General features: G+C 36.1%; 1 protein-coding gene across 3 annotated transcripts in view; it reads right to left on the reverse strand.

Annotated features, from left to right (window-relative positions):
• The window catches only part of LOC119637368 (cell wall protein RBR3), a 229270-nt gene that overhangs the window by 16136 nt on the left and 199275 nt on the right, over positions 1–13859 (reverse strand). Inside the window, exons 5-7 of one of the 3 annotated variants that reach the window (XR_005247245.1) lie at positions 12540–12584; positions 7863–8559; positions 6368–7780 (exon numbers count right to left, since the gene is read on the reverse strand). Coding sequence is in view for 2 of the 3 variants with exons in the window: in XM_038033348.1 (XP_037889276.1) it covers positions 6419–7780; positions 7863–8441 (1941 nt within the window). In the remaining variant the exon portion in view is untranslated. Of the gene's footprint in view, positions 1–6299; positions 7781–7862; positions 8560–12539; positions 12585–13859 lie in introns of those variants that run through there. The other 2 variants (XM_038033349.1, XM_038033348.1) reach the window with 2 other exon arrangements.

The following is a 13859-nucleotide window of genomic DNA, read 5'->3' on the forward strand; positions in this document are numbered from 1 at the left end:
GAGATATTTTGATGAAATTTGGTACAATGTCGTGATTTGACCCAAGGATGAACGTTATTGAAAATGGTTGCGATGGGTTCATTTTTTCGACCACTCCACATATAACGATAGTTTCAAAATTTCTTGACAAAAGTGGCTGAGTAGTAGTATTTCCGCATTCTAAATTGGTATGAAAATTTTAAATTGGCTGAGGTCATTTTTGAACCACCTCTCATATAATGAAAACTGAAGCTCATGCGGTTACACATAAATCCATATATGAAAAGAAAGCTTTTATATAGAAACAAGATATAATTTTCGTGTTCTATAACAAAAGTAAGAATCGTGTTAGACAATGTGGTGTAGGGTAGCTGTTATTACAATACGACTTCCGCAGGCATACGAAATTTAATATTTGTCTGGTTCCATTTTTATCAGTTTTCGTTGAAACAACATTTATCAAACAAAAAAAAAGAAAAGTTACTGTCGAAAGGCAAAGCTCGTCTCTAGAAAACAAATATTACTCGTTCTCACCTTGCAGGCCCGATAAGAAATGATATCTAAATATGACTCGACTTCATCTAACTTATGCTAAATTTTGCTAAATAAGCTTTGGAGCAAAATCTTATCATAAAGTTTTTTGCCGATTGTGGAAACGTCGCTAGAAATGTTAGAGAGTTCTGCAATAAATTTGTGAAAAATTGTGGGACCGAGCTACTACTTATAGACGAACAGGCGAGGAATAACTTTTCTCCCTTACGCATACACGGCCACAAGGATATTTTTTATAATTTGCGTAGCTTGGGGAATACCCTCCACCGTCAAGCGAAGGACGGATGATCGTGTGTAATTAAATCAGCTGAAAGCTCCTTCCGACTTTATAGGAACTCCGGATAAGTTTTCTTTAAGAGACTGGGCCAAATAGTAGGACAAACTTAACATACTTCTAATCCTTAGTTATACGTAAATAAGTACATAAATTTACCCTTCTTAATATATATAAATATATATATATATATATATATATGTATTTTTCTATGTACTGCCTTAGAATTTATAGCATATTTTTATGATCTCATTTCAAGTCAACAGTTCAGTTTAATCAAATTGATAGAGATTAACATCCATGAATGAATGTATGTATGTATGCATGTTAGGTAGAACTATAAATTGTTAAGCAACGAACCCTTGAAATGATTTGATACGATAAACAAACCGCTATAATTTAACCAAACTGTGACAGCATGCGTATACACAAACAAAAGTAACGCATCGCAGCTTAGGGAAACATGTCGGTGTGCGTGTGAAACGTATTTTGTAAATTTTGCTGAGCAAATATAGAAAGATCTGTGCTGGCAACGCCAAAGAGTAACAAACAAAATCCTATTATAGTTTATGTGTGTTTGTGTAAGCAAATATCTATGTCTGTAAATATGCACTTATTTATCAAGTTAAAGCTTTTAGATGCTTTTACTTTGTTGCCAGAAGTTGACATCAATAATGTAATGAAATACACAGAGCGGGTTGAAATATGTATATATTTAAACCGTTGCCGCCGTTTTGCGGTATATATGCTGAGATACTTATATTCACTCTAACGCTATCCGCAGACATAGATACGCGCACTTCTGCTTGCATACATGCGTATATACATTCATCTATGCATACGTGCATACAAACATTTTCCACTTTGTAATGATTAAGTGAATGAATGCAGGAACATTTTTTTTCTCTTTTAATGAATTCGTATCAAAAAAAAAAAAAAAAAGGCAGGGGAAAAACGAAAAAAATGAAATTGAAAAAAATCACACGTGTACATATGCATATGCATAAATAGATAAGATTTTTCATGCACCCACATGTGCATGCAATTCAACGAGTCACCGATTTTTTTTTTTTTTTTTTTTCATTTTTCTTTCTCTTACAGAATGTTAACGTTTTCTCTTTTCTATTAGTCGTGTCTAACTATTTTCATTGCATTTTCTAAAGCTTTTCGCTCGATTAGCGAAGATAAGCATATCATGTATACTACGATTATATAAATATGTTACGTAAATAGTTGCGTACGTATGTATTTACTCACTTAAGTGAGTTTGAATTCTTATTTGCCAGGGGTAAATACTCGTGTAATGGATGCGTTCGCTCTTTCATACGTACACATTATCTATGGCACACTAAAGATGACATTAGCATTGAATTGTAATTTACAGCACGATAGAATAGTGGTTGGATGACAGGGTGTTCTCAGTCAGTGTAAGCATAGTGAACGTCTTATCATTAGGCAAATCTATATCATCAGACAGATAATATAAGGGTATGCGTGCTGATTTTATATAGGATTTAGATTAATCAAGTTTCCTTTAACGCAAAATAAAGGCTAAAAATTTGAAAAGGAAAGGCAAAAGAGGAAAAAGATTGTAGGCTTAAAGCATACTCTAATGCTTACTAATGCTTTAAGTTATCGCAATACACAGCGGTTTCGTTAGCAACGCTTGGAAAAGTGCGTTAGCACCTTTTGTTTAATATAAGATTTCATGAAGTGATACCATTGAAACTATGCCTCCTCACCAGCCACAACATATCTACGAATGCATTTCTCGCCTTAGGAATTGCGCGTCTTTGAAGGCAGTTGAGCATTTCATACATTTCCTGATGACTCCGAAGAGATTCGAAATTTTGATCAGCTGGATTTTGTTCTGCATTTAGAGAGTGCAGCAGACACTTTCGGGGGCCTTTCATTCAATCGATTCAAGTATTCCCTGGATCATGCCGAGAGTGTTTTTTTTTTTACAAAGAACAAATCTTGTCCGCAGCGTTTGTAACTGCAGACTAAATAATCGCGGATTTTCAATGCCAGCAAGACTATAAAACTGCTTCGACGGTTTCAAGCTGCACTTGCCTCTTTTTCTTTGCTTCTTTTTGAAATTGCTTAAAACGATACGTCGTCGATTGTTCAAAAAGTTAGCAGCTATGCTGGTTGCGAAAGTTTTCGCATTTATGCTCTTGCACCAAACAAACTGAGAACACCTCTGTTTTTCAAAAGAAATAAATGATTGGGTTTTCGCTCATTACTCATGCCGAGAAATTTGAATGCATAATCGACGGGCAATGAGGTAACACCTGTAAAAACTGACCACGCCTACTCAATATCATAAAGTACTAAAATTTAAATTTTTTTTTCAATACCTTCATAGGGCGTAAAAACAAGCTTCGAAAACCCCAAAAAATATATAAGTTCTGGGCCAGTTTCAATGTATCTAAACATGCGCATCTCGTTATCTGCACGAATGTGTAGAGTTTGTGGTAAACTTTCTGCCGTTAGCGAAAATGAAAATATCGCCTACAAGTTTGCAAAAGAATTTGGAAGCGACTTAAACTTTTTCAAAAATTACCCTACACCGCCCGCACACCTATGATAAAAGCTTTTATTGCGAAAATAGACAAAATCAGACGCGCCCTCTCCATATCATAGAGCATGAAAATTTAGTTCCTTTACTTTTTCGTAGGCTTGACCCGTTCAAAAATCATCAAAGAACCGTCGTTGTGTCCAATGAGGCGTTAACATGATGCAAAAAACAAAAGCTGTGTCGAACAACTCCATATAAAGAAGTAGCTACTGAAACGAAGCTGAATCATTTTTGATGATATTATGCAATGGAAAGTAAATTACATACGACATTAATTTACTACACAGATCGTAGTCCAATAAGAATAGGAAAGAAAAAACCCGAATTCACACTATGTAAACTAAGGCTTTGCGTTAAGTGGGGTTTTAAAGGCATATTGCATTATGGGCTGCTCCAACTCACTGCTACCTATGACCAGTGCGATTAAGGTTGATGGGGATGGAGGTTAAGACACCAAAAGTACTCGTAATAAAACGTGTCGACTTCTATCACGACAATCCCAAATCACGCCCAATTTTAAATGAGTCAATAAAAATCGAAAGATTTTGTTGCATTCGTTATAAAGACCGCGCCTGGACTCGTTTAACCATCGTTTTTTTTTTTTTTTTGCTGGCTATGGAATTCCTTTAGGGGCCCACGAATACTACTTGGTGGCTCATTTTCAGAAATCTTAGAAATTCTACAACGGTTGCATAATAGTTTTACTAGAAAAATCGCAAAAATCGCCATAAAATTGACGGAATTGATTACCTACAGGGTTCATTCAAAATGAATGGAAAATGTGTGTGTATGTTTGAATGTAATTGAAAAAATGACACAAATACTTTACTTTGATCTATTTTATGTAAAGTGTCACTAATGCGATGTTATAACAAACATGACAATCGATTAAATCCGAAACGCTCGAGATTAGTTATTATTGAAATAATGCGTACAATGTGAGCGTATGCACAAATGCTCGCGACTACCATCCAATCAGTTTAAATTGATTTATTTTACGCTTGTACGATTCACAATAGCACTTTTAATCGTTGACCCATATATCCATTATTTGGCATGTGCAGCGTATATGCGTAATTGTATCAACCAAATCTTAACCCAATGTTTAATAATGTTGCTGATGAAAGAGATTATAATGATATCTTGTACCTTGGGAATATTTTTCGATTTCCCATGTATTTAATATACGTGCGCAATGCAAACACAATTGCAAATACATAAACACGCACATACATACACACGCACACACGGATACCGATACACACGGATTATGCCTGCACGCTTGACTGCGCATAAATACGGATATGCAGGGAATTACAATTGCTGCAACGGAAGGTTCTTCCTTAACACAGCTGGATTAGTTCTTCACATTTTAATTAATAAATATTGTAATTGCTAAGTACCAAACATAACATGTTGACAATGCATTGAAGCATATAGCTTTATATGTTATTATGAATGTTATTGGTTTAATATGTAGTCCTTATAAGTCAGTTTCATAAAATTTATGGGATAATAAATTGACTCTTTGAAGGAATTTAAATCAATCTTACTTACTTCTTACTTAGCATCATTTAAAAATTGATTCTAGCACTTTTGAACTGCTTAAGGGTAGGGGAGAAATGATTATTTCATTCTCAGTTTAGAGATATCAAACGTCGCGATTTATCTGTTACCCTACACTTAGTACAAAGAATACTTAAAATAAGGAACGTGAAAATTTAAAGCAGTTCCTGCAACAAAAATTCTCATTATATACATAGTAAGCCGATGCATATAACACTTAAGTGGTAGATCACAGAACATGTGCGTGTGCGGTCATATATGTCACCTTTCCAGCTGCGAAGCTCCACTCTTTTCTACTTTAAATGCTCAGTGCGATGAAAGTTCGATAGGCGACGCTATTTTGCTCCCGCATCGCAACATCTTCATTCCGATTTTCACATACGCACAGCAGTGCGCCTGCGAAACGACCTGAACTTTTTACTTTTCGGGAGGAATTCCCAACAAAAAAAAGAAATTGTACTCATATAACTCGTGTGGAATTTAAATATCGACCTTGGAAATTCAGCCAGCTTTCTTCAAATGATTCAATAACGTTTGTTGATGACCATTAAACTCCTAAGCGCCATCATAATTTGTAAATGAGTCATGCAGAAAAGTGATCCGTAGCTTGCAGTTGAGTGCGATAGTTTTTACACTTTTTGTTCAGCTGTCATGTGCCGTTCGATCTGATTCGCTACAAATCAATTACTTTGGGACATTACTAGCATATCATGGATAGAGTACCATAGCTGTAATGGCCGTAATAAAAAAAGTAAACTTTAAATCTCGCTTGACTATATAAGAGGAAGACCTCTGCCCCCAGATACATGCCTTTCACATATTTCGTGCCGTTTTTAACCGTGTTTTTTTAACCGTAACACTGCAGTTCAATCGCTGCTATCGATTTCAGAGCATATTGTGCAAATAATATTTATATATGTATATATATATATATATATATAAAAAAAAGCAAATTAAAAGACTCACCAATCGGCTAATTAAAGAATGATCAAATAATATGAAGTAAAAGTTTTAATAAAAATAAATAAAACACTAATGATTTCCGTGTTTAAATCAAATAATTCAATAAATTTATTTTGTCGATATTCTCAGAAAGAAAAAGAAAACTGTGTGTTTTTTTATTAATTGCCTTTTTTGTTTTTTTTGTTTTGTTTTTTTGTTTTTTGTTTTTTTTGCTTTATAATGAAATTAACGAATTTCTTCTTAGTTTAACTAAAAGAAAATTTCATATGTATTAATATTTTAATTTGTTTAAATTTAAAATAAGTATAAATATACATCACTTTGCTTCACATTGTATTTTGCATCCTATTAGTTTAATTTTTTCGCTTCTTTCTTTCTCTCCCCTTTTTTTTTTTGTTTTTTTCGCAAGTTACTCTAAACCACTTCTATATTATTATTATCGCAAAACTTACCACCACAATACTCCATTTCTTACAGAATTTTCGTAATGCTTTTTTGCAGCATCACGGTTTTATTTTCCAAAAGTTTTTTTTCGGTTTTGCACCCGTCGCTGAGGCGGCAGAAACTGAACGCATTGACGCTCGCTGTGTATCAGTGCAGCGGCGCACATAGTTGAAAGGTGATGCTATTGCACCACTGCCATTGGCGGGTGATGTTACAAGGGTGGCAGCAGCGCAGCCGCCTAATGAAGTCATCATACCAATGCCTTGATCCTCGGACGAAGCCATACTACTTTTGGAGGTTGAGGTACCGGAAGCAGTCGATGATCGGTAACTGCGTATATTGTTTGGTAATGTGGTGGTCTGAAGATGCTGTGGTTGTGTCTGATGTTGCGGATGTTGTTGATGAGTGTTAGCTGAACCGGTTTTATAATAACGTAAACTTTCATTATAACTGGCTCCGCTGCTGCTGCCGCTACCGCTAAAGCCACTGTCCAGGTCACCCTCATCAAACTCAGGATTAATGCACGAACTGTGAGCGTGATCTTTAAGTTCAATGGAGTTGAGAGTTGAGGACAAATTTTCCAAACTAGCGTGAGACAAAGTACGTTGTTGTGACGACGACACTGTCGACGATGATGAAGATGCTCCACCTAATAGGCCTCCACGGCGTGGTCTTTGTAAACCGACCGCTGAAGTTCCAGTGCTAGAAGAAGCGATTGCCGCAACAGCTGCAGCGCTTGTCGTGGGACCCTCATCATCTTCAACTTGATTGGGACTAACATCAGGTGGCGTTTGGGGCATAATCAAAGCTTCTAATGAAAGGTTGAGCTCGTCTAAGACTCGAAAATGATTATGTTGAACTCTTCGCAATTCTTCCTTAACATTTGTAGTGGCTATTCGATTATCCGATAGCACTTTACGTATTTTTTGATCATTGACTTCCTCGTAAAGATTTTCGGTGGTGCCATAACGGGTGGTATAGGTATGTCTGTCATCAGCACTGGGCGAAGAGGAGGTAGACTGACCGTTACTGGATTTGGAACGAAAACTTTTGGCCAATAGAGCTCTTATTGAATTGCGTGGCGGACTTTTGGAGGTGCCAGCGATAGCCGAGGAAGCTGGCATTATGGCAGTAGGTCCATCCTTCTGTGGTATATTTGTATGACACTTAATTGCCCCAGGTTCATAATAAGCATATGAGTAAACATGATTATAAGGTGCTGTGGCACCAGCAACACCGTGGTACGTTTGTGAGGGGGCTGGAGATATTTGCTGCTGTGAATGATGTGAAGGAGTTGAAGAGGGTGTAACTACGCTGGCAGCGAAACCATACTCCAACGAAGAAGTGGATGAAGACGAATGATGTTGTGTGGGTTCAAAACGTTCCATCGTAGCAGCAATATTTTTACGAGACCATTTAACCTATGAACGGATTTTAAGAAATACAAAATACGAAATTAAAATTTGAAAAAAAGTCCATTTATTTAACATTAGAGCTTCTTACGTTTACCTGATGCTCTACATCCATTTTATGGTTGCTACGTCTGCCATGTCCTCTTCTTCGCCGTTCGGGGAAAGGATCTCCGGCACATAAACCATTATGCCCATGCACTAACAATAGCTCATTGCTCATGCCGTGAGCCATTTCATTGGAGGGAGCTGGCGGTGGTGGTAGACAAAATTCAATGCTGTCTACATCATCAGGAAATATTAAATCACCTCGATGATGACCCAAGCTTCCTCCAGACATGGGTGACATCATACCAATACCCATCGAAGTAGTCACGTGATGACCGGAAGAAGATGATGCCGACCTTGCTTTCAACGTTTTTATTGGTTGACGCATCGACATCGACAAAGAGGCATGTTGTTGTTGCTGTTTTTGTTGCTGCTGATGCTGTATCGGCTGCTGACCAAATACCTGATGATGGTGATGATGGGATGCCAAACCGCGATCAGAAGGTATTTGAGTTTGCACATGAGGATAATCAACGGGTGGTGAGAAGTTGGCAAATTGTGGTGAGGCCGGTCGAGTTTGGAATTTGGCTGTCGCCCCGGAAAACATTGTATTATGCATGGCCATGATTTTTATTCGAATCAAACTTTTCTATAAATTGAATTCTTTTACATAAAAATCTGTAGTCATATTTTTAAAGACAATCAACTCTATTGCTAAACGCTGAAATTGAATAGCATTTGAGCTGCAAAGAGAACAAAAAAAAAACCAAAATCTTATGTATGTACTTATATATACATTTAGACATGTATATGAATATGTTATATATATATATATATATATATATATATATATATTTATACATAAATAACTTCTGACTCCATTTAAGAGGTTTAATTATAATGTTTTTCTTTTCAATTTCCACGATTTCGTATTAAGAGTATTTTCCTGTTCATTAAGTTAAACATGCCCTGCACTATATGTACATATATTATAGTGTATGTATTAAAAACAAATTCTTTGCTTTCTACTCGAATGTCAGTTAAGTGCTTTTTCCTGTTTTTACAGCAAACGAATCAATTTTACCCATAATTTTTCAAAATACTTACTTATGGTCGTTGCTCTTAAATATTTCATTATTATAAGATACGGGCTCAATATGTTTTTCACTTGACTTGCGATCAACTGTCATCAAAACTCACCTCGAAACATTTTCAACGTTCTCACAGTACTTTCCATTTAAATGGTTCACGCGTAAGTAGCGAATCAAGTCAAATTTTTTTCTTTCCCTCATTATCGTTCTTTTCGTCATTAGACATAATGAACACAATTGCTTGCGCGTATATCTTCAATTAATGAGAGCTGAATTAGTTATTAGAGTATTGAACGACCAAACAAATTATATAATTCTTTTCGAAGTTATGCAGTTCGCAGGCATTTAGGCCACGTAACATGTATTGCTAACGCATTGAAGGTATACCAGGGCATATATCGGAGCGTTGTAGTTTTGCAAGTGAACAAGTTATGCATGTCATGTTATTCAGGTCATGTCGAACGTACAAAGGAGAGAATGGATCCGCCGCGACCAAATTTGTCATTTTATACAAAATTTGAGACTTGTAATCTTCATTCTAACTAACATGCGGAAGGGTATTAAGACTGCAATGAATAAGTTCAACTTCGTGAAGGTGTCAATTTACACTTAAATTTAGCCAACAACAACGTAAACCAAAAATTTGAGCAGAAGTCTGTTTGGGCATTAAGAAAGTTCTGTTAAACAAAGCCGTTGATGAATTTAAATTAAAATTTTTCAAATCATACACATTTCGTTAATTCGCCAAAATTTGATATAACAAACTTTTTCTACTATGTCAAATGTAAAATGTAAAAAAAGTAAAAGTTTATACTTGACTATCATGACCAAACCGCGTACTACGAACATGATATGAAATTAATATTGCATGAATCCTTGATAAATGCTCTCTTCGGATACTGCACATTGTAGGTCTTCCTCCTCAGACAATCACAAATATATACATGTCGTACATTTGTGTGTGATGATTGAGCGAACAACTATTTACCGCATATAACCGAAAATTTTAACGATCGAAAACATTTATGACGTCGCAGACTGAAGATATTAATACCACATTTACAGGAAACGATTTGCTACTTGAACCATTTCAAAGATGTCGAATTAACTTAAGTATGTCATGTATGGAATGACGATCTACAGCTTTAGCAGAAATATGCAGGGGCAGCAATCAGGCATTCATTCTTGGGTCAAGACATGTCAGCGCCCAATTTCATCATAATATCACGAAAATAATTATTTTTGATATTCTCGTGGTGGATATGGATGGAATTGTTGCATGGTTTGCAACGCGTACTTATGGATTGATCAAAACAGTTCTTTAATGTTCCACGAACATGTAGAAGATGAATACCGAAAGCAATGTCTATGTGAGGCAACGGCAGTTGAAATTTTGTTAAGTAACCATAATACAATCAGTGAGAAAAACCAAGGAAGTAGTTTGAAGCTAAGCTTTCACAAAATATTGGATGGTTTGAGTAGCGTTTAACTAAAGCTGTTTATCATACTCTATTCGACTTGTGGTAGATACAGGATATTTCAAGTTTTTACGAATGCCCCTAACGCGTAGGAGGGCTTAAGATAGATCCGCGTTTTACTATTCCATATTGCAAAATAGTGCCCTATTCTTATATGTGGAATGGTCGAAAACACGCACCGATCCAAAGCATTTTCAATAGCGTTCGTGAGTGAATAGTCAGACAGACAGACGTATAGACGGATTGTAGCTCAAGCCCTTCTGCGTGTTACATACGTTCGCACAAACTTATTGCACGTTTGTGTCATATGTAAGTAAAGGGTACAAAAATAGACCTGCCTCAGATTGTAATAAGTATATGATTTTCCATGATGCGTTGCCCAACAATGCTAGTCACAAATGTTGAGTTTGGTTTGAATAAAAAAAAAAAGCACGGGCCCTATACCCTTCAATATTTATATATATGTATATATATATATATATATATATAGATAGATTTAATATGATAAATTTTTATAGCTCTTTAAAGTAATGCTCGTTTCTTATCTACGTTTGACTTTTACTAATATTGCAGGTGATAAAAATTGAATTTTTTAAAAATGCCAATTGAAAGAATTATTTATTATAATAGAAACTGATGAGAATTTGGTTTTTGTGCATTTATATCGATCGCATTAGCGGATATATGTTTGAGCGAGAAACGTTTTCTTCTCACATATAAATTTTGTAACGTTTACGTACCTCTCCGTGTACATAGCACGATGAACAACACACAATTCAACTCTTGGTAGCTTTACAAAGAGGAAGTGAATCTTTTATGGCTCATATACTGTCAATCGTTTGTGTTGGTTTCGAACCGCCGCAATCATAGCAGCAATGCACAGCAGCTGTTATTTCGAAATTCCAACACCGTGAACGTGTTTATTATGTATACATAAAGTGTTTTTCATCTAAATCATTCGTATACACTTGCGTTAACTAACTATGGAATACATGTACAATGGATGTATGTACATACTTATGTTTATGTTTATAGTTATGTTTATGCTTACGTTTATGTTTATGTTGAAGTTTATTCATATTCATGGGTGTTCAGACGTACGCGTGTTTTTGGTCACATGTTGCTTGTACGAGTATTTTATTAATGCATAAAAGCATTACATAAATTAATTAGGCCTGCGTGCGCAACAGAAAGAAAGGGGGGAAGCTGAAGCTCTATTCAGATCACGCTTACTATTGAATTGCGTAAAAGGCATTACGTACTTTTAATATCATTTTTTTTTTTTTTTTTTTTTTTGTTGTAACTTAGTTTTACAATAGGGAGATTATAATTGTTTTAAAAATAAATAAAGACGAAAGATGAATAAACGAAATATGTTTGTGCAGTTGTTCTCGAGCTCCTTCTCTTCTGAAACGTAAACACTTCTAACACCGTTCTCTTAAGCTACGTAACAATGTTAAACTTATACACAGTTTAGTGTCATAAAGAAAATGGCATTAGTCGCATTGACAAATGACTTCACTCGTGTTCGTACATCGAATGGAGTTCGCATTTAATGTGCGACAACAGTAGGCCAATCTTAAAATTTCTCGAGCTTTTCGTAAAAAATATTCCTAAGGCAATTCGAATTTTATTATTGTTATTTTTTTGTTGTTTTTGTTCACGAAAGAAATATGCGTGGATCTTTTGTACGCTATTTTTATGGAGACCAACTTTTGAGATTGAGGAGCGAAGAGCGGGTCATTTTTTTCTTCTTTTTAGTTAAATTTTTTTTTTCATTCACTGTTTCCTTCGCGAGAAATCATCAAATTCGAACATTTTTCTTTTTATTAATCTCTATTTTCTCAATTTTCTCTCTTTGCTCCATTCAGTCGTCCAAATGAAAACTTTGATCGAATGGATGCGTTCGAGTAGGACGAATGCCGAGATCGGATACTAACTCAACATTAGCTAATTAGCTAACGGTTACGAGACAAGTTTCATTTAGTGTGGCCTGTTGGTTTTTCGTAAATCAGTCCATATATTGCATTGCTACGCCAGGGTCGTGATGGATGTAGTTTTCACATCCATTAGCATATGTAAATGAATGATTGCTTAATTTATGTTTGTTTTTCATCAAATTAACACACAACTAAATATTAATGACATACTTACAACTTTAATTTAGCGCCGTTCACATATAACAAGTGTGAGATGTATCTGAAATTACGAAAACAAGACGCAGATTTAAGTTAATATTGAAACGTCGTTTTAATAGAATTAGAAATGAGTTCGTCCTAAGTTAAGTTATTGAGGGAAATGTGGATAGATAGATGGACAGAGACACTGAGATGCTGGAAAGAATTATGCCAAATTATGCCAATTAAAATGTGACAATGAGCAAGGAGGTTAGCCGCGGAAATCCTATAATAGGCATTGCACATGCTGCCTGAATGCAAACTATAGTAGACGAGCTACCTCCAGCAACCAAGCATCAGTTTAGGTCTAAAATAGAGTAAACAAGAGCCTTGTCAGGACGTGTAACTACAACGGAAGAAATCCAGGCAACATGTTGAACGTTCAAAAAGAAGAAAGCATCGGGGCCTGATTGAATAGCAATCGAAATAATACAACTGCTTGGTAACATATTGCCGGCTTCACTCGGTAATACGTACGATTTTTGCTTCAGACTGGGCAGTTTTCCAACAACAACAATGTAGAAGAGATGACTTCTGGTCTTGCTATAAAAGCCCGATAGCTCGGTAGATAATCCGTCTTCTTATATACCTGACCGTCTCCTGAACAACGTGGACAAACTTTTAGAATGATTGCTGCTAGTCAGATTAGAAAAACACCTGGAGAACCGAGGCGGCTTTTCAAAGCATCAGTTTGGTTTTGTGAAACAAGGATCAAATATTGATGCTGTTGAGGGAGTGGTCCCGACAGAACAAAAAAGCAACAAAGCAATGGGGTTCTGCGTTGTCGTCACGTTGAACATCAGAAACGCCTTTAACCCGGTGGACTGGGAAACCATTATAAGATGATAGACATATACTACATATACTACAAACGACTGCATTAGAGAATAGAGGATTAATGCAGGTGTACCATGGAGATCCGTCCTAGCTTCCTTCCTATGGACTCTCATATGAATCTTACAACCGAAGAGAAATTGATAGGTTATGCGGATGACACTGCCCTGATTGTGCCGCAAGCTGAGACTGGCGTAACTACTTGGTTAAATAAGTTCAAAGTGCACCTTCCCGGTGTTTTGCAAAATATGCTTCGATATAAGGCCACACGTTAACGACATTCGAATCCCTAGTCTCAGGCGAGGACTGAGGAGTTAGTGTAATGTAGTGGGGATAAAAAATGCTTGAGTGTCCATCCCGAGGTAACGCGAAAGCGGTGCTGCGACCACTAGTTGGCAGTGTGCCCAAAAAAGAAAGAAAAAAGAAGAGAGAGAGAGAGAGAGAGAGAGAGAGAGAGAGAGAG

This window comes from Glossina fuscipes, unplaced genomic scaffold (assembly GCF_014805625.2).
Source record: "Glossina fuscipes isolate IAEA_lab_2018 unplaced genomic scaffold, Yale_Gfus_2 59, whole genome shotgun sequence".
NCBI lineage: Eukaryota > Metazoa > Arthropoda > Insecta > Diptera > Glossinidae > Glossina > Glossina fuscipes.